The 22,688-nt window shown below is 39.4% G+C and overlaps 3 protein-coding genes across 6 annotated transcripts in view; 2 read left to right on the top strand and 1 right to left on the bottom strand.

The window, feature by feature from the left end:
* The window catches only part of camk4 (calcium/calmodulin-dependent protein kinase IV), an 85,299-nt gene extending 83,333 nt beyond the window's left edge, over positions 1 to 1,966 (top strand). Inside the window, 1 exon segment of the mRNA NM_001017607.1 lies at positions 621 to 1,966. Within this exon segment, the coding sequence (NP_001017607.1) occupies positions 621 to 785 (165 nt within the window). The 3' untranslated portion in view covers positions 786 to 1,966.
* LOC141385623 (uncharacterized) overlaps positions 1 to 22,688 on the bottom strand; it is a 355,697-nt gene that overhangs the window by 82,320 nt on the left and 250,689 nt on the right. The gene's annotated exons all lie outside the window — the stretch shown is intronic.
* The window catches only part of kcmf1 (potassium channel modulatory factor 1), a 46,230-nt gene continuing 36,690 nt past the window's right edge, over positions 13,149 to 22,688 (top strand). For 3 of the 4 annotated variants that reach the window (XR_011015302.2, XR_012405789.1, XR_012405790.1), the window contains exon 1: positions 13,149 to 13,331. Coding sequence is in view for 1 of the 4 variants with exons in the window: in NM_200952.2 (NP_957246.1) it covers positions 13,316 to 13,331 (16 nt within the window). In the remaining 3 variants the exon portion in view is untranslated. 4 annotated transcript variants of the gene reach the window in all.

Here is a 22,688-nt window from a genome sequence, read left to right as displayed (position 1 = left end):
AAAATATCAAACAAAAAAAAATTATTTCATTATTCTGGCATTTAGCAAATGTAAATAATTTAGGTAATCATAACCGACCTAAAATAGTAAACGTTTAGTATGATTTACCATCAGATATTTAAAAAAAAAATTGTTATGTTTCTTTTTTTAGAGTGTAAACTTTTGGTTTCAACTGCATATCATGCATATTAATGTCGTTGTGCCTCATACACAATGTACGCACTGATTGGTTAGAACCAAGTCTTTCTCTTGAAATAATGATGAAAACTCAAAGACGTCACGTTGTACTCGCCGGTACAGACATCTAGTCTCCATGCTGGAATTTACACAAGGATCTAATTGCTGTCACATTCTTAATTTCTTTTCAAACTGGAAGAATGAACTTGCTTTAAATAATGCAAATATTTAGTGAAATATTCATGTACTAATAGTGTTTTTAGCAATGTGGGACACAAATATGACTGTCAACATCTCAAGAAAATGTGTTTTGGTGTTTCTTGACCCTTTAAACAACTTAGTAAAACACAACCTGAGAAAAACAATTACAGTAATTTAAGTATTTTTTATTCCACTTATAATTTTGTTGATGTTAAAAGTCAATCGTGTTTCTGTCTCCTCAGGCAGCGGTCAAAGCAGTAGTAGCTTCATCTCGATTAGGCAGCGCAGGAAGCCATGGGAACCCAGATGGCAACAAAGGCGACTGCAGCTCTTCCTCTATCAAAGAGAAGACAGCGGAGGATCAGCCAGACACTGAACAGCCTCAGATTCAGAATGAGGGCTCTTAAATCTCTAGAGCCTCACTGGAACTCGCACTTCTTCCCTTCATGAAAGGAACGCGTTGCCTCATAGAGGAGAGAACTGATGGGCTTTGTTTGGTTCTTCTGCATGCGGACTGTGTCTCTATAGAAATGTCCCAACTCATGACCCAGCCAGTTGCCATACCATGCTAACATCTGATCGGTATATAACTTCGGATTTTGTACAGCATCATTTGATGGTAATGAGAAGAACCAGATGGGCTTTACATCTATGGCAGTTAATATGTATGTTATCATGCTTTTGCCAAACAATCGTAGTACTTTTGATGATATATGTTGCGTTTTAGTTGACCAAATTACATACGTGATGCTTTTTAATTCAGATTTTTTTATTTATAAGTTATTGGTCGTTGGTAAAGAAAGATACTGAACCGTACCTTTACATAAGCTTCAACTGAGAATGCCTTATCATATAGCGTGTTTTTATATTTCATGAATTATTGTATATTTTAGAAATACTACTAAACGGTTTGTTTCAAACTAAGATATAAGTATATTATTCCCTTTGTAAATAGAGAGATGGTGATTTCTTCTTAAAACGGATGTAAATCTGTGTTGAGAGCAGGATAACAGGCCTATCTGACACTCCACATCACTAGGAAAAAGCCGAAATCTTCTTTATCTTGAGTACGCTTTTCACCATCTCATTGAAAAGGTTTTTATCTAAAAGACGTACCAGTGATAGAATTCATCCCAGAATTCAGTGCTTTACCAAGGAGTCTGTGATTGATTTTAAACACACCTAGAACAACATGGTGGAGTTTTGATCTTTTTTCATACTGTATCTTTAAAGCATGCTTGTAATGTATGGTTTGAGGGAATGCTGTTTGATAATCACATATAAGCAATGTAATAAGGATATACAGTACAGGGGTTCATGTTTTGCATGTAGGAATGTTTATCTTAACTTCTGCAGTCGTCTTTTTAAATGCACTGTATTTTACAGATAAAACTCACTGTCTAATTAACAGTATGCTATCAGAGGCCATTTGACGGTCACTTTGTATATGACACTAGTGTGTCAACTTTGTTATCTGCCTGTTTCTATGTCTAAGGACTCAAAAATGCCAATAAAACAGCACTGTATATTACTTGCAGAAATAAAGAGTGCAAAACAGTCCAGTGTGTATCACTGTGCAAGTTCTAAATGAGTGTCGTTTATTATTTATTTACAAATGCTTAAAAAAGGCAGTTCGACAGCACTAACCTTTAAACAATCTATTTGTATCAGTTTGTGCATTGCAGATGATATTGTTTTTGTGGATGTACAGTAGTAGTGTCATTTTTGCAGATTTTTCTGGGTAATTGGCTAAAGCATGGAATGGGGTGTATTCAAAATAACTATAGATATTTATACAAATTCATTCATTCTGTAACGGGGAGACTGACACGGAGGGATCCATTTTGCAGTATTTATTAAGTCACACTTAAACATCAACACCTCGCACGGTTGTGCGAACATACAACATACAACTCAACGATGATTAGCAGATAACAGAGGCAGAGTGATTACCAGGCTTGAGTCAAGGGCAGGCAGCGTGGTTCAGAGTCCGTAATACAGGCTTTAGTCAGGGGCAGGCAGCGAGAATCAGAGTCCGTGTAATCAGGCTTTAGGTCAAGGGCAGGCAGAAGACAGAGCAGAATCGAGGAACGGGCTGAAGTGGTAAACGGGAGATCAGGCAGAATAGAACGCTCAGAAATGCTGGCCGGGGCTAAACAAGACTTCGCAATGAAGTGTGTGTGTGAGCTGCTTATATGTGGTACGTGGGTCATTAGTGAGATGGAGAACAGGTGTGCTGGGATCTGAGTGAGAAGGATGACGTAATGGTTAGAAGTCCGGAGATGGTGACCTCTGCTGGTCAGCGAGGGGAATGACTGGGACCGAGTCAGTGACAGAGCCCCCCCCCAACGAACGGCTCCTGAAGTGAGGCAATTCTCGACGCTGGGGTCTTCCACGGGGGCGAGGGGCCGGCATCTCCGGATGTTGTGAGTGGAACTCTTCCAGTAGTGTGGTGTCGAGGATGTCCTTGCGGTTAATCCAAGATCTCTCCTCCGGACCGTACCCCTCCCAATCAACGAGATATTGGAGTTGACCGCCCCGGCGTCTGGATCTCAGGATCTCGTGGATCTGGTAAGCCTCTTCGCCATCGATCATGAGAGGCGGGGGACCCTGTTCACCGGCTGCCACCTCCCTATCCGTCTCGGCTGGACCAGCAGCAGGCTTGAGCAGAGAGACATGGAAAGTTGGGGAAATACGAAAATGATTAGGGAGTGTCAGTCTGAACGAAACAGGAGATATTTGTCTTTCTATCTGGAAAGGACCCACGTACCTGGGACTGAGTTTCTTGCAGGGCAGCTTGAGGCGTAAGTCGCGGGTAGAAAGCCATACCCATTGTCCTGGGGAATACATGGGACCAGGACGTCGGTGTCGATCGGCTTGTTCCTTGAAACGCCTTATGGCGTGAGAGAGGTGAGTATGAGCTGCGTTCCAGACCTCTTCGCAGTTTTTAAACCAGGTATCCACCGCAGGGAGTTCAGAGGTCTCGCCGGACCAGGGAAAGAGCGGAGGTTGGAAGCCCAGCACGCATTGAAATGGGGTTAATCCAGTAGATGCCTTTCTGAGGGAGTTCTGAGCATATTCTGCCCACATCAAAAATTTGGCCCATTCGTTCTGGGTCGAGTGACAATACGTGCGGAGGAATCGACCGATCTCTTGGTTCAAGCGCTCTGTCTGCCCGTTGGATTGGGGATGATAGCCGGATGTTAGGCTAACGTTGATTTGGAGATTTTTGAAGAATGCTGACCAGAGTCGTGATGTAAACTGGGGACCTCTATCCGATACGATGTCTTCGGGGAGACCATAGTACCGAAACACACACTCGCAGAGTAACTCAGCCGTTTCCATGGCTGTGGGCAGTTTTGGAAATGGGAATAAGGCGGCAGGATTTCGAAAATCGGTCCACTACTGTGAGGATGGTGGTTTTGCCCTGAGATATGGGTAAATCGGTGATGAAATCTATAGCGATGTGTGACCAAGGACGATGTGGCACCTCCAGGGGTTGGAGTAATCCAGCTGGACGGTGACGGGAGTGTTTGGACATCTGACAGGGTGAGCATTTGTTAATGAAGTTGATTACATCCTTGTGTATGGATGACCACCAGTAGCGGGATTGAATCATTTGCACAGTGGCTGTGCTGCCTGGGTGACCGGAACTGGGGTGGTCATGTACCTCGGAGATGAGTCTTTCTCGAAGCGACGGGGGGACAAAGATTTTATTCTCCGGACAGGGCTGCTGAGAAGGATTATTTTCGGCGGCTTGGAGGATCTCCTGATCTATATCCCACTGGATGGGAGCGACAATTAGAGGACTTTTGATTATGGGCTCGTCAGGGATTTCAGAGGTCTCATCGTCTGAGAGGCGGGACAGAGCATCTGCTTTGATGTTTTTCGAACCAGGGATATAGGTGACTTGGAAGTCAAATCGGGTGAAAAACAGCGCCCATCTTGCCTGTCTAGGATTCAGACGTTTACAAGACCGGATGTATTCTAGGTTCTTGTGATCAGTGATGACGATGAAAGGGTGTTTTGCGCCCTCAAGCCGGTGTCTCCATTCCTCTAGCGCAGCTTTCATGGCGAGGAGTTCTCGGTTTCCCACATCGTAGTTCCGTTCAGCGGAGTTAAGCTTGCGAGAATAGAAGGCACAGGGATGGAGCTTCTTATTCACTAGGGATCGCTGGGACAGGATGGCTCCAATTCCAGTGTTTGACGCGTCAATTTCGACGACAAAGGGTTGTTCGGGATCAGGATGACGCAGAATAGGTGCACTGGAGAAGCGAGTCTTTAACTGGGTAAATGCTCGGACAGCGTCGGGGTTCCATTTAAGGCGAGCATTATTAGCTTTGACCATGGCGGTCAGTGGGGCAGCGACTGAACTGAAGTTCCTTATGAAGCGTCTGTAGAAGTTAGCAAAGCCCAGGAATCGTTGTAGTTGCCTGATGGTTTCGGGTTGTGGCCATTGTGTCACAGAGTCAACCTTTTGTTGGTCCATGGCCACGCCTTCTGGACTGATAATATAGCCAAGGAATGAGATGCAGGTCTGGTGGAATTCGCACTTGGAGCTCTTCGCATACAACTGGTTTTCAATGAGACGTTTGAGCACTGCCCGAACGTGCTGGATATGCTCAGATAGCGAATTGGAATAGATCAAGATGTCGTCAATATATACTATTACCCATTTGTTGAGCATGTCTCTAAATATCTCATTTACAAATGCCTGGAACACGGAAGGACTGTTTGCTAGGCCGAAGGGCATAACGAGATATTCGTAGTGGCCGTCAATTGTAGAGAACCCGGTTTTCCACTCGTCTCCCTGTCGTATGCGGATGAGGTTATATGCACTACGGAGGTCCAACTTAGTGAAATACTGGGCGGATCGGAGTTGTTCCAGGGCGGCAGGAACCAATGGCAATGGGTAGCGGTATTTGACCGTGATCTCATTCAAGCCTCGGTAATCGATGCAAGGGCGTAAGCTGCCATCCTTCTTCTTGACGAAGAAAAACCCTGCTGAAGCGGGAGAAGTAGATGGTCGAATAAATCCTTTTTCTAGCTCCTCAGAGATGTACTTCTTCATAGCCTCAGTTTCAGGTTGTGAGAGAGGGAATATGCGACCACGAGGGGGCGTGGTGCCGGGTAGCAGCTCAATGGCACAGTCATTATCACGATGAGGAGGGAGCTTAGTAGCCTTCTGCTTATTGAATGCTTCAATTAGATCGTGATAAGCATCAGGAACATGATGGAGTTCAGAGTCTTCGGTCTTGTTGATTGTGTTGATCTGGATAGGGGAAACAGGATGCAGACATTGGGTAAAGCATTGATTGCTCCATTTTATGATCTCACCAGTTATCCAAGAGACTTGAGGGTCATGCTGTTGTAGCCATGGTAACCCGAGAATCACAGAGTGTTTAGGGGAGTTGATGGCAAGAAGGGAAATTTCTTCTTCATGAAGAGAGCCTGTTTGAAGCAAGACTGGCAGGGTCTGGAATTTTATACGTCCTTCTCCCAAAGGGCGCCCATCTACAGCAGTGATGGCTATGGAGGAATCACAGGAAGTTAGAGGAATGGAGTGAGTGGTGGCAAACGTGTAATCGATAAAGTTACCAGCGGCTCCTGAATCGATCATGGCCATAGTCTCAATCTCGTTTCCATCATTTCTCAAAGTGACAGGCAGATTCACAACATTATTAGTGGTAGTGAACATAGTGGTTGCACTCACCGAGAGGGTTTTAGGGAGAGGCTTGTTGGGACATAAAACCTTCGTATGACCTGGAAGTCCGCAGTAAATACACAAGTGATTTCTTCTCCGTCGTTCTCGCTCTTCTGGGTTCAGACGGGTTCTACCCAATTGCATGGGTTCAGCAGAGGTTTCAGGGGATACAGGACTGGAAGCAATTGAGCAGAGCGGATTGCGAGTGCGGAGGAGAGTGTCTAACCTTATGGAAAGCTCGATTAGTTGATCCAGAGTTTTCCCATCGTCACGACATGCCATCTCTCGCTGCAATTCTGGCTTTAGAGCCCTTCTGTAGAGCGTGACGAGCGGATCATCAGCCCAGCCAGTTTGCGCTGCCAAGGTGCGGAACTGCAGAGCGAACTCAGCTGCGGAGCGATCTCCCTGTTGGATACACAATAGCTCCTCGCCAGCGTTACGACCACCCTCCGGATGATCGAACACAGTGCAGAAACGTTTGAGAAAGTCATTAAACGAGGGAAATATCGGGGTACTGTCTGGCCAAACTGCAGTAGCCCAGTCTAGCGCTTTCCCAGTGAGCAGTGAGCACACAAAAGCAATTTTCCCGTTCTCGTCCTTAAACAGATGGGGTTGTTGGGCGATAAACAGTTTGCATTGCAATAGAAAGCCTTTACATTTTGCTGGGTTACCTGAGAACTTGTCAGGAAAAGCCAATCGAACTCCGGAAGTCATCGGGGGTTGTGCAACAACAAGTGGACTTGGAGGGTAGTTGGCGGTGGGTTGCGCAGTGGCAGCAGCTTGCAGGTTTTGGAGGGATTTCACCAGTTCATCTGTTAACTGAGTTAGGTGTGTTAGTTGTTGTTGGTGTGTTGACAATACCTGAGCTTGTGTGGTGACTTCGTGAGACAAAACCTGGATGGCTGCGGGATCCGTGTTGGGCGAAGTCTTCTGTAACGGGGAGACTGACACGGAGGGATCCATTTTGCAGTATTTATTAAGTCACACTTAAACATCAACACCTCGCACGGTTGTGCGAACATACAACATACAACTCAACGATGATTAGCAGATAACAGAGGCAGAGTGATTACCAGGCTTGAGTCAAGGGCAGGCAGCGTGGTTCAGAGTCCGTAATACAGGCTTTAGTCAGGGGCAGGCAGCGAGAATCAGAGTCCGTGTAATCAGGCTTTAGGTCAAGGGCAGGCAGAAGACAGAGCAGAATCGAGGAACGGGCTGAAGTGGTAAACGGGAGATCAGGCAGAATAGAACGCTCAGAAATGCTGGCCGGGGCTAAACAAGACTTCGCAATGAAGTGTGTGTGTGAGCTGCTTATATGTGGTACGTGGGTCATTAGTGAGATGGAGAACAGGTGTGCTGGGATCTGAGTGAGAAGGATGACGTAATGGTTAGAAGTCCGGAGATGGTGACCTCTGCTGGTCAGCGAGGGGAATGACTGGGACCGAGTCGGTGACAGAGCCCCCCCCCCAACGAACGGCTCCTGAAGTGAGGCAATTCTCGACGCCGGGGTCTTCCACGGGCACACGTGACACATTCTGTAAAAATAAAATTTAAATTTATTTAAATTTTAGACTAAGTGTCTAAAATTGTGATAATTTATTAAAATAGGCTCAATTTACAACGTCTTAGTGTTAAACAGTTGAGCCTAACTTTTTATTGATACTTTCTGGCAGGGGCACTTTTAGCTAAGCTCAACATAAATCTTATTAGCATATTAGCCTCTTGTTTTAAAATAACCAAATAGTTTTGGTTAAATCTTGTTTTTATATTTAAAGAGTATCTATGATGAAAATCATCTTTTGTAAGCTGTTTGGACAGAACTGTGTGTAGGTATATATTATGCCCACAGTCATATTGGGGTGATCCTGACATTAAAATAGATTCCAATTACCACCCATTTTGAGGCCTACCACAATGTAAAATCTACTTGTCAAGTGTGACGTCACACGAAGCGGCTTATTATATTACATACATCACCAACACGTCACCACCTAGCGGTTTCCCCGCCCACCAAATTGATTGAGAGCGTGTCTGAAGAGTGAGGAGGGATGCGGTGGGGAGGGGTAAGAAGGGTGCGCAACTTATTTGAAGACTGGGAGGGAGACACGATTTCTGTGAGATTATCACTCGTTTGCGGGTATCCCTGTAAACGCAAATGCATAGAGACTCCCGGAGCTCCTGGAGCTGACTTGGAATGTCTGCATTTGCCATGCAAAAACAAGTGCAAAGTTAAACGTGTGCTGTGTGTGTCCTCTGTGTGTTTATGTGTAATGACATTGTGTGTGACTCATTGTTGCAAAAAGGCTTGAATTAACTCCAAAACAAGTATATCAAACAGGCACGTGCACACATAGGGCTCAACCTGTGCAGTGCACATGCCCTTTTTAGTCTTGGATATAAAGTGGCCTTCCAAAATGAACAAAAGTGCTCCCGCGACGCGACACACCCTTCGTCCCGCCCTTCATTAGGCGCGACGCGACACACCCTCCGTCCCGCCCTTTATTAGGCCCGTGACAACACCGCAATTGAGTATGCGCGCTCAATCCACCCCCTCCCCCCAGCTTTACAGTACGCGCGCGACAACACAGCTCACGACACCAAAAAAATTATAATTCCTTTAATTAATAATATTTTGATTTAGATATTTTAAATGCATGCTTCCACTACCCACACAGCAGATATTCTCTGCTCCAGCTTTAGCCAACACAACCCAACCAGCTTTTGTTCGGACAACTTGGCACAGTGAATTATGGTACTTGGTTTGACCAGGTCTGGATTTCAGACAGAATTCTCAATCAATATTTAATCATGTTTAATATAAAAGCATTGACAACTGACATTTTATAGTTGTATAAACAGCTCCTCTATAAAATATCACTAGCCCTATCATCACCCACCTTTAAGAGGTGTGTTTACCTAAAATGATTGAATTATTTAAAGTTTTAAGCAGTGATTTAATATGTTAGAACTACAGAAATTAAAAACAATAATTTATATATATATATATATATATATATATATATATATATATATATATATATATATATATATATATATATATAGTTCGAGTATAAAGGTTTGCCCACTAATAAAGACCTGATCATTCTATACTTTTAATGGTAGATGTATTCTAACATGGAGGGACAGAATATTAAAAAGAAAATCCAGAAAATAACTTTAAAGAAAATATTTTAATTTATTTGTATTTCATTGAGGGAAATAAGTATTTGATTCCTCTAGCCAAAAGCACCTAATACTTGGTGGCACAGCCTTTGTTTGCAAGCACAGCGGACTGAAGTTTGTTGTACTTAACCACAAGGTTAGCACACATATCAGGGGGAATTTTGGCCCACTCTTCTTTGCAGATCCTCTCTAAATCATTAAAGTTGGTGGGCTGTCACTTGGCAACTCGGACCTTAAGCTCCCTGCATAGATTTTCGATTGGATTGAGGTCCGGAGACTGGCTGGGCCATTCCATGACCTTCTTTTTGAGCCACTCCTTTGTTGCCTTTGCTGTATGCTTCGGGTCGTTGGAGGGAGGTGCTTCGGGTCATCGAGGGGAGGAGGTTGTCCCTCAGGACTGCACAGTACATGGCTCCATCCATCTTCCTACTGATGCGGTGAAGTAGCCCTATGCCCTTGGCAGAGAAACACCCCTAAAACATAATGCTTTCACCTCCTTGCTTGACGGTGGGTACAGTGTTCCTGGGGTCATAGGCAGCATTTTTCTTCCTCCACACATGACGAGTAGAGTTTAGGCCAAATAGTTCAATGTTGGTCTCGTCTGACCACAGAACCTTCTCCCAATCACTTTGTACATCTTTGAGGTGATCATTGGCATACTTTAGGCGGGCCTTCACATGTGCCTTCTTAAGCAGGGGTACCTTTCGGGCACTGCAGGATTTTAATCCATTGCGGGCCAAAGTGTTGCCATTTGTTTTCCTGGTGACTGTGGTCCCAGCTGTCTTGAGGTCATTCACTAACTCCCGCTGTGTGGTTGCAGGCTGATTTCTCACAGTTCTCATGGTCATTGCCACCCCACGAGGTGAAATCTTCTGTGGAGCACCAGACCAACTATTGATGGTCTATTGATAACCGGTCTATTGGTGGTCAGGTTATACTTCTTAAATTTTCCCACAATTGCACCAATGGTTGTTACTTTAATATTCTTTAAAGTTGTTTTCTGGATTTTCTTTTTGATATTCTGTCTCTCCATAATAGAATACATCTACCATTAAAAGTACAGAATGATCAGGTCTTTATTAGTGGGCAAACCAACAAAAGCAGCAAGGGATCAAATACTTTTTACTCTCACTGTATATATAAATTTAAAATTTCTGTTACAGTGGAAATTCAGATTAAAGAAACTGATAGTCATCATTTAGACAAATATCTATATACATATACATATCTATAACTACAATGCTTTTGCATTTCATACATGCTGTTGTTATGTAATAATTTTGTGAGAAGTATAAATATCTGAATCCACAGTAATATGTTGTAGTATTTTGATGTACTCATACAAAACACACTGTCTCATGGGGTCTTAGAAGAAGATTCATAAATGGCATGAAATCAACGCACAGTACTCTGTACACGACAAGAAAATACCAATAGCAATTCTTGACCCTGCTACGGATTTCTTAACAACTCTGCTCCAACACAAGCCTGTCATTTTTTGTGAGCTCTAATTTTTTTAATTACCTTGTTCAGCTACATGCTTGACAGTTTGAGATTTTGCATTAGTAAGAAATTCTAACACCATGAAACTCTGAAAACACTTCTTCCTATTTTGGGAATTCAGACTTTTCACAATTCGTGTTATTGAGCTAGTATTTGCTTTCACACTCCTACATAGAATATGATTTCATAACAAAAACACTAAATGGGCTACATGTCAGCCACAAAAATTGAGGCACAAGAAATTTTATCATTTGTAACTTTAATAAAAAAATATTTTTATTGAATTAATTATAGAGTAAAGACTCTGCAGTTAAAATGTTCATTCATTCATTTTCTTGTCGGCTTAGTCCCTTTATTAATCCGGGGTCGCCACAGCGGAATGAACCGCCAACTTATCCAGCAAGTTTTTACGCAGCGGATGCCCTTCCAGCCGCAACCCATCTCTGGGAGAAGATCCACACACACAGTCATACACTACGGACAATTTAGCCTACCCAATTTACCTGTACTGCATATTGGACTGTGGGGGAAACCGGAGCACCCGGAGGAAACCCACACAAAGGGAGAACAGTTACCAGCGACCCAGCAACCTTCTTGCTGTGAGGCGATAGCACTACCCACTGCGCCACTGCCTGGCCCTCAGTTAAAATGTTACATTTGATTATTTATTGATATCATTAGGCAATGTGGTTCATTCCGCTGTGGCGACCCCAGATTAATAAAGGGACTAAGCTGAAAAGAAAATGAATGAATGAATGGATCAGTAGGCATTGTATTTTAGTGCATTTAAATAAAACAGATTTATTAAACAGATACGCTGATTAAAATATTTTAGTCACCAAACATATTTAGAAATTAAATGATAATACAAATAAATTCAAGCCAAATATTGCAAAATAAATTACAACTTACAAAACTTCAACTAAATTTTTCCTTTTTTTTGCTTTTTTTATTTTTCCTCTTTTGTAAATTTGTATTTAATATTTTTCTTTAACATACATTTTGGTGTACTAGCTTTTGGACAGTTATCATACGTTATTTTGTTAAATAAGCTTCATATTTGGATTCAGAACTGACTAATATAATGTATATGCACAAATATAATATAATAAAGCTTCCTTATAAATATACAGTTGAAGTCAGAATTATTAGCCCCCCTGAATTATTCGGCCCCCTGTTTATTTTTCCCCCAATTTTTGTTTAACAGAGAGCAGATTTTTTTCAACACATTTCTAAATACAAAAGTTTTAGTAACTCATTACTAATAACTGATATATTTTATCTTTGCCATGATGACAGTAAAAAGTATTGTACTAGATATTTTTCAAGACACTTCTATACTGGTTAAAGTGACATTTAAAGGCTTAACTAGATTTGTTAGGTTACCTAGGCAGATTAGGGGAATTAGGCAAGTTATTGTATAATGATGGTTTTTCTGTAGACTATCAAAAAATATATATAAATAAATAAACAAAAATAAATAGCTTAAAGGGGCTAATTATTTTGACCTTAAAATGGGTTTAAAAAATTAAAAACTGCTTTTATTCTAGCCAAAATAAAACAAATAAGACTTTCTCCAGAAGAATAAATATTTAATATTTAAAAAAAAAATAAAAAATTAAAGAGGGGCTAATAATTCTGACTACAACTGTGTATATATACATACATACATACATATTATATTGCATATATATATATATATATATATATATATATATATATATATATATATATATATATATATATATATATATATATATATATATATATATATATATATATGTTGTTGTTGTTGTAAAATTTTATGAATTAAAATAATTTACCACAAAATAAACTACTATATGCTAATATAAATGACATGTATCATTTTTTAATGCTTAGAGTCTACAACATGTGTTTATTATTTTTTAAAATATAATATAAGATTTATAGACTTTTTATTTATAAATTTACCAAATGGTGTAAGTTTTAACAAATCTTAAGTAATCAATTGTTAAGTACTTTCTAGATAGAAACATGCTGTCAAAAAGACAAAAAAAAGGGTAAAAAATAGAAAAAATATTTTAATTAAATCATTTTAGGGTTAAAATAACAATTTGTTTAATATTTGGACTTTAGAAATGTATTTGACTTTGTGTCTGGTTCATGGATCTATATAGTGTCCGTGATTTGTTTCTATGGAATTCTGCACTTGATGATATAAAAGAGAAGATTTGGCTACAGTAGATGGCGATATCAACCCTCACCGAAAACCCATAGAAGAGCTACACGAGTTTACCGCCCTTCAAACACCACAGAAGAAGAAGCAGATGAGTCCTGCGCCCCCTACCGGCAGCCCACGTCCGCACCGGTCCATCTCTCACACACACAGTCGCTTGATGACAGACGGGGAGGGGGAAGCGGAGAGAAGTAAGCCCCGGATCCACCTTCAAGAGAGAAAATACGAAAAAGAAAGACCGCGTACCACTTTTATTTCGTTTTTAGCGGCACCTTTCCGACTCATAGACGTTAGGGAGCCCGAGGAGGGGCTGTGTCACTGTCTGTAGGATGTCCCGACATGAAGGTAGGTGCCTAATATCGCCGATCGCTGCGACGTTGCCTTGAATTGTAGGCCAGTGCTGACCCGCGGGTTGCCATGTTTTCAATTCAAATGCACTGTGAAAGACTCATCATGGCGGCCGCCGTCAATTTTGCAACCTTTTATGTACTTGCGCCGCGTCGCCTGCCTACAGGGCGTTTTCTTGGAGCCGCTTGGCTGTGAGCTGGGCCTCTGTGTGCTAGGCCGGGCCTGCTGCGGCTCGCTCCTCCGCGGGGCTCGGTGCTAGTGTGTTCCCGCAGGTAGCTTGTGGAGAGGTCAGGGCTTCGGTTGGGCCTGTTTTAAGACGCTTGTTTTTGAGCACTTTCTGCTTTAAGTTACCCTGCCCCTGTTAGAATGATGAAAAAGACCATAGCTCAACCGACAGAAACGCTTAAAATCCCGGTCTGACCGCTCCGGAGCTCTTGTTAGTGTGTGTGTGCCGTCTTGAGTCATGTCATGTTTCAGGCCAGCACAAGTGAATGACTTGCACGTCTGGATTTAGCATTAGCTGGTGTCAGTGATGCCATAGCTGTGATTGCTTACCAATCTTGCTCAATTATTTCTGGAAACACGTTTGTATTTTTAGCTCTCTTTGTGAAGACCTTCAGTGTTTAGTCAAAGCCGAGTGTTTAAACACAAGGAAGAGATTGAGCATTGAAGTTATCGTGTGGCTTTAGACACGTTTGCCTTGTTAAAAGTCACTTTGGGTGTTCTTAAAGTCAGTTGAACCTCAAGGGGGACTGTCAGTTTCGAATTAATTAGAGGATAATGCTTCAAATCAAATAAATAACACGTCATTGACATTGTTTTGAAATGTCAGTTTCTGCCTGACAACATATGCAGTAAGTGTATGGCGTTATTACCACAAGTAAACCTTAATTATTAATGCCAACCATTTTTGATATTCATATGCTGTAATATTTGAATAATACTTTAGGTTTGTGGTAGTTTACATTCAAAGCTTGTCTGATCACTGTACATTTTATGAATCATTATTTTAATGCAAGTTTCAATCAAACTAAAAGTTTAGTACCTCATTTCTTAATGTATTTGAGTTCTGACTGTTCTGCCATTTAATTACTATCCTTATGTTTTTCTCAAATTATAGTAAGCTGTGTATCATAAGTGCTTTTAGTTTGGAAATATGTTGTCTGGCTTGACCATAGCACACTATATTTCAAGTTGGCAAATGTCACCTGTGAATGAAGGCTGCTTACTCGTCGGTCTAGTGTTTCTGCAAACTGCACATGGTGCTTTGAGAGCTTCCAATAGTGATGTGGACACCTCAAATTATTACAGGTCATAATAATATGAGTATTAAGGATGTTTTGGCACCTGCTCTTTGATTCAAGTGCAGTGGCAGACTTTGACATATAAATAGAGGATTCACATTTTGTTATTAAAGCTTAATGTCTGATTTTAAAACTCATGTGGGGTAGTATTTATGACAATATTCGTATTTATCTGTTTATTATGATGACAATTAAAACAGATATATTTTTGTTGAATTAGTTAAAATGATTTATTATTTGTCTGTGAGATTTGGTTTTTGTATTAGAATACTTTTGATTTTCTCTGTCGCAGATCATACTTTATTTCATATGATCTTTGATCCATATCCAATTGATAGAGGAGTTGTTAGAAGCAGAATTATACCAATTGTCATTTTACTAAAAGGTTGTTGAAATAAAACTAAACAGTTCATCCTTGCCTTCGCTATATTTTAATGTTCATATGGTTAAGACTTCTGAAATAAATTAGTGATGTATCATGAAATGACTAATGTCATCTCACTGTTGATTACAGTAAGTTTCCTTTGCATTTAATGAATTAGCTCAATTATTTCCTCTATATGTACTTTTTTTTTGGCTTTACTTTTGAACCACAACAATTAAAATCAGGCTACACAGACAAACATGTCAGTCTATTATAATGTACGTTTACAAAAATTCATGTTATGATCACTAAAGTTGCAATATGAATGAATTACCTGCACCGTAATTGAAGTTTGTTTATTAACATTGAGAAAAGTACACAGAATTCATTCAACTCAACTCAACTTTTCCAGTGTTGTCAATCTAAATGCCTCTAGTTTGCCATTGAGATCAAAAGTACAACATAAACGTGTGCATTTGGTTGTAATACTAAAATAGAAAAGTGAAACAAAATCTGATGCAATGCTTTTTTTGTATTAAAAATTTAAAACTGTCAGTCTCAAAATATTTACTTTAATTGTGCAGGTGCGTTTTTGTCTCCTTACCTTGAATACTTTGGGCACTATTGATCATTTTGAAGCTTTTTTTTTCCCTTTAAGCCTCCATTATTTTCTGGCACAAGTAAGTCCTGTGAATCCTGTACACTACAGTTTTGGAAATGTTTTGAGCATTGAAATCTACAGAGATGATGTCATGTGAAGTCTCGGGTGTTCAGCCTCACATTTGCATAACTAAATTTGTATTGGTGGTATGGAGGACTTGGACAGTAGCCAGTGATTCAAGTGTCTTGTTCTGTGTGCCTCAAAGTAAATGATAAACTAGTTAGGATCTATTACCCTGTTTCATGCTCTTCGCAGTACCCCAGCTGGGTCATGCCACCCGTGTTATAGACTCTCAACCTCTGTAATGGGAAATAGGCAAGTAAAAGGCCCTCGAGCTCACCTGTAGTCATGGTGCTGTTTTGATTCTCTTGGGAGACATGTCCGCTAAAACGCAGCCAGCTGCTTGACATTTTTATACTGTTCCTATTGGTTAAATGACATTTTTTTAAATGTAGGTTTTAATTTAAGAAGAGTAGACATGATGCAGTTTTCATTAATTCTGTCATTAATTACTGTCATAAATTGTTGTTTTAAGCCCGTAGGAACTAGTTTGTTCAACTCTGGAAGACAAATTAAGATATTTTTTGAATAAAATCTTCAAGCTCCCTTATCCTCCATAGATAGTAAGGGTACTGAAACTTTCAAAGCACAGTAAGGTACCAAGTGCCTAGAAAAAAAAAAACAGTCCGTGTGTCATCGTCAGTAATTTAATTGTAATTTTATGTAGTTAGAAGATTAGTTTAATGAGCTTCAAAGACTTTACATAACAGTATCTTCTTTTCAGTATCAGTTCGAGGTGCGCATTCATGACAGCATTCTGTACATGGCATCACATTTGATTTTCCTGGTGATCTATGTCAAACTGCGGATGGGAATCAAAGATATATGATTGAACCACTCATTACACATGGACTGTTTTGATGATGTTTTTTGGTACCTCTCTGCACATTCAAAGTTTCAGGACCCTTTCGGATTTCAGCTAATAGTCCTCTAAATCTTACAGTTTTGGAACAACATGAGTGTGAGGACAAAATGGCAGCATTTTCATTTTTATGTGAATTATTCATTAATTGATGACGTGCTCTGGCAAATGATGCAAATAGGTAGCTGCAAAGGCTCCGCCAACTTGCATCACAAACTCTAGCATTATAAATCAATACGAATGCAGGCATAGTAGGTTGGTGGCATGGGAAATATTGTAGTTGTTTCATTTCAAATTCAGAATAATCCTGTAATAGTGATTGTCAGGGTAATATGTAGTTCATTCATTCATTCATTTTCTTTTCAGCTTAGTCCCTTCATTAATCTGGGGTCGCCACAGCAGAATGAACCGCCAACTTATCCAGCACATGTTTTATGCAGCGGATGCTCTTCCAGCTGCAACCCATCTCTGGGAAACATCAATACACTCTCATTCACACTCATAAACTATGGACAATTTAGCCTACCCAATTCACCTGCACTACATGTCTTTGGACTGTGGGGGAAACCGGAGCACCCGGAGGAAACTCACGCGAATGCAGGGAGAACATGCAAACTTAGAACTCACACAGAAATGCCAACTGACCTAGCTGAGGCTCGAACTAGCGACCTTCTTGCTGTGAGGCGACAGCACTAGCTATTGCGCCACTGCGTCGCCCTAGTATGTAGTTTAGAAATGCTAATAGAAGATTATGAAATGTAAAGTATTACCATTTTTAGTTACAATTTAAGTTACACGTTGCAATAAGGTACTAGTTGTCACAATTATATCAACAATGACAAATGCAATGTTTTACAGAAAGTTACAGTATTTGTTAATGGCTAAATGGAGAAATCATGAAATAAAAATGTGCTGATTGTTCATGTGATTTTGCAGTATTCAGCTTGTTTTATTCAAGAGCCAATTTACTATATTTCTAAGGTATAATTTGCCCAAAAATATAAATTCTGTCTTTATTATGTTATTATGTAATAATAATCAGAGGTGAGCTGATGCATACGAGTTGTTTACCGCTGATAGGGAGGACACACCAGCTAATGAGGCCTACTTCAGTGTATGCACACTGTTCACCTAGGCGGTGAATAACGCATAATAAAGTTGAAAATTATATTCAGTTTGTCGCACAAATTTATTTCATAAGAGTTCAGTGCATCGTCAGGAGTTGTGCAGGTAGAAATTATGATTCACATTCATGTTTTTTAAGCTTTCTTAACAACATGGCAGCAATTAACTTGAGCAACAATGGCTGTAGTGACAATCCACAAAGTGGAACCTGAGCATCATATAATCACCTTATCACATTTTAGAGGTATGATTACTGCAAGCATTGAGTGGTGGGCAGAGCGAGGCTTTGTAAAACGCTAAAGCCTGGTTTATACTTCTGCGTCGTGTGATCAACGTGACCCACGGCGCATGCAATACGTGTAGCCATGCATTTATACCTCTTCATGCTGTTTGTGTTGCATTGCAGTAACTCTTCCGAAATGCTAGCTGGCAGTAGGTGTTTTTGTTTCTCTTTGTTGAGTTTTTTTGCTGGTGTTTTTTCTGAACGCTACCCTAATGTACAAGAGGCTCAAACTCACTCATTTTGAGATGGGAATTGGCAGACGTGCAACAACTTTAAACATAAGTTCTAGAGCTCCTTCACGGGACATACTCCAACGGGCTCATGTGGCTTTTAGTCCAGCCCACATAGTCAGCGCTACCAAATTAACCAATCACAGAGCTTGCGCTACACATCATTTTGACGAGTTAGATTTTTTGTAAGATGCACGTTAGCATCGCTGAGGGATATGGGACCACGTGTAGGCTGTGCCAGAGCATACGCGTGCGCTTGACGCAAAGTTCAAATCAGCCTTAAAACAGTCAAAGCAAACATGACGATGCTTTAATGTGTTTTAAAATTTGTCTCTACAGTGACACTTAAAACCATTACTAGGTTTCTTTGAAATAACTTGAAGAATTGGACCCTACGCTGTATGGTTGAGATATTTAGTGATTTAGTGGAGCGATTAGTGTTTCTGACTGACATGCAAACATATTGGGTTCGAATCCCAGGTGAAGCAACTACAGTACTTTAACATTTGTGTTTTTGTTGCTTTTTACTTGTAATGTGTTTTGTTTTATTGATTGTCTGACATCAGAATTAACTTTTTTTAAATGAATTTGTGTTGGTTGGTCATTAAAATCACGTTTGTAATCATTATAATCAGTAATGTAAATAATTTTTTTTACAATTTGAGATTTGAACTTAGGATGCCTACAGCACAGTGGCGGTATGCCTGCGCATGAACTTCAAGGCTATGTGCCATAGTGGTTTTGTTTCAGACTCTGTAAATCAAATTCTGATTCATCAGATCTTGAAGATGGATTTTTCTTTTATCGTGAACACAGAGTTTTGCGTGCTGCTTTTCTATAGATCAAATGGTCTTTATTTGCAGTATCTCCAGCAGAAACGATGCCGCTTTAAATAATAATAAAAAAAGTTAAATTGAAATAAATGAAAAGAGCAGAAGTCTGCCAATTAATTTAGCCTGTTACGTTTACTGCTCCAAAATATTTAAATGTTTCTCAAAATAAAATATATTGTGTTCAAAAGGGAAAAAGTTTTTGTTTTTACCCAGACATTTAAAAAGAACATATTTTAGAGCAGTAATCCTAAAACCGTGAAACGTTTTTAGAAGGTAACATACCGTCAGAATCTTATACCGGTACATGCCTAGTCTCATTCACCTCCATTGATTTTTAGATGTTAAAAAGACCTCTTTGTGCTGCTTGTTTTAGAAATTCTAAATTCTTAAGTGTACCTTTACACCACTAGCAATTATTCATTGATAATTTCCTAGCCATTAGATTACCTGACATTTTTTAAGAACTGAAACTTTTGACTTGTCATGCTGTCTGTAAAACAAATGCTGGTGTGAGATGCAGCGGCTAAACACTTTCATGCTAACAATAATACTTTAAAGAGAATAAATTTAGAGAGACCGCTTTTTGAGAGAGTTACACTGTGCTAAAAGTGTAACATAATTCTGTAATGTTAAAGGCCACAATCACAATACTTGCCTTATTAAATATTATTTTTTTTTAAACAGTTGTACCGAAACTTTCACATGCTGAATATTATTTGTGGCTGTATTATTTTTAATGGCATTACTATTAATCTAGGAAACTCCCACAATGTTTTAAATTGTTAAACTTACATTTAAAGTGTTTTAGACCTTAATAGAAAGCAAATAAGTTGTTATATCTTTTTGAAACTATATACATTTTGAGTAGCCTTTCTTGGTCTAGGTAGGTCTAAGATGCTTAAAATACATTTGAAGATGTCGTTAAGAAGTCTGCTTTTTTTCTGTCCATTTTTCTGTTGCAGCAAATGAAGATCTTCCTCTTATGGTTAAGTTTGAGTGTGTAGTTTGGTTTGTTTGCAGTACTTTGCTGTGAAAATACCACAGAGGTCATTTGGTAGATCTGTAAGGAAAATGCTAGTTATAACTTGGTAAGATCATTTTTTAACCCGCAGATATGCAACCACAGTTTGAGAGTAAAATGTGGTCAGTTCTGAACATTGAAAATCTGTTTGCAGCATATTTTCTCCTGGGAAAGAGACTATCTGATTTAATTTTACAATCAAACATTTCATTATTTGATTCTGGAATTAGTTCCCTGTGCTAATCCCTCCCAGCGGTACATTACTGCAGCCATTTCTGTGTGTAGATTGTTGTCAGAATCTTTTGTCTGCTTTGTGTGTCGTTCTTCTTTTGAATGAACAAAGACTTTAGGCTGCTTCCTAATTCGCACACAATCCATATTGATCAGAAGCATTGCACAAGGATGCTTTAATATTATAAAGGCCGAAGTATGTTTGTTGCATTTACTCACACCCCAAAAGGGTATTTGCAATATGCTAATTTCACAGCAAACACAGGCACTCGGTACGTTCATAAATTGTTGTTGTATTTGTGTGCTTTCACACAGGTATTTGTCAGCATTGGGCACCTTTGTTGTTGTCAGATTAAGTTGTTGTTGCTGAGTGCTAGTTCATAGCTGTAGCCAAGTTTCAAATACTTTTTTTTTATCTTTTGACACCCAAACCACCACCTCTAAACAAGGAAAAGTGTTTTGCAGGTTGCACTAAAACATTTCAGTAGAAGTAAGAACCTATTTCGTCAGGTGCTGAGAGTGGGTATACTGTGACCAACAAAATAAAAAAAAAAGTTTTGAGTGATCTATTTCCAGTAGCAGCAGAACATAATGCTGAACATGTTACACTTCAAATCTTTGTCTGTTCAAATTACGGTGCGCTGCATGAACATGTCATTCTCCCTTTTATTTTCCTTCTATAGACTTTTTTTCTTAGAATGCAAAATTACCCATTATGCTTTGCGTGGATGGGCAATAGAATGCTAAAAACTTCCGCTCGGCAGCTGATGCGTTTAAACAGTCACATTTAGACAACTTTGAAACAATAAAAAATAAACAATATTTTGCCTGCTTTTATCATCTTGGGACTAATACTGTTATCGATCAGCACCAACTCCTGGACTGGTCATTTAAGAAAATGCGATCTAATAGGATGGAAAGCAACTGCTGTGAGACATTTTTCCCCTCATTTTCAGACGGCATATTCTGCCGTTTAAATGAAGCCTCGTCATCACTAAAGTCAACAATTTTTCTCTTAATTCAAATATATGCCAAAATGTTTGACACACACACACATAGTCGTACTGTCCCACTAACACATTGATTGAATAAGTGGCACAAAGGGAAAATAAAGTGACATTTTGAGATGACGGAAAAACACAAACAGTGGTAAATACTCCACAACACAATAAATAAAACATGAACAGTTTGCGATTAGAATGAACAGCAAATCAGCCAGCAAAGTATCAGTAACAGACTTTTTTTGGTCGTTTTTGTAAATTGCATGACATTGCATATCTGTGAAGTTTTATGCCAGTAATCTGGTTTACTCTATGATGCAGTGAAGTATTGCGTGTGTGTGAAGAGCCACCGAGCTAACAGCTTACAGCCCAGGGAATCACACTCACTCACACACACACACACACACACACACACACACACACACACACACACACACACACACACACACACACACACTGTATTTCTGACGGCAGACACGGGAACTAGGAGAATTTGTTTTCGCGCTTGAACCACATTTGACAGATTATAACGGCTTTAACACACACACACACACACACACACACACACACACACACACACACACACTCCCTCAAGGTGCTATTCAAACTCATTTTTGGAGAGCAAATTCCCATTTGTAAATAATGTAAACGGAAGTTCTAAACATTCTACCGGAAGACGCTGGTCACTATGGCGCCCTCCATGCCCTCTCATAACCTCCATAAATACAAACTACGGTGTCCTGCATGAACATATTGGATTCACTGGGTTTGAATGCTGATGTAGGTTAACAAATCTATAGGTATTTGGGTTAATATTTGACACTTGAAAAACGATGTGTAATTAAATATAAATGTAATTACTGCTAGGCTATTCTAACCATCAAGCTTATTTTGTTGGAATGTGGAAGTTTAAATACAATTAGACAATTTTTTTATTAGGAGAGTACTTTGGATATTTTTTAAAAATATCACCATCATGAAGAATCTTCAATTATTTATAAAAGATTGAACTGAAAAATCATATTTAACTTTGAATATATCTTTTGTGTGAATTTTATTTATTTCAGTTTTATATTTATATATATATATATATATATATATATATATATATATATATATATATATATATATATATATATATATATAATAATTTAAAATATAAAACGAAAATGTCTAATTTACTTTTAATGTAGTACGAATTTGTTTTTATCATGTAATATTATATGTATATCTATTTTGCCACAAAATAGCTTGCTGATGTGGCAATAAGTAAATAAATAATAAATAAATATTTGACTTAATAGCATTGCATTGTTGAAGTTGTGTTTGTATTTGGCTCTTCCATATATGGGTTGCTGGGAAGGATGTGAAGAATGCAT

The sequence above is a fragment of the Danio rerio genome, chromosome 5 (genome assembly GCF_049306965.1).
Source record: "Danio rerio strain Tuebingen ecotype United States chromosome 5, GRCz12tu, whole genome shotgun sequence".
NCBI lineage: Eukaryota > Metazoa > Chordata > Actinopteri > Cypriniformes > Danionidae > Danio > Danio rerio.
This window is presented reverse-complemented; position numbering and strand designations above follow the sequence as displayed.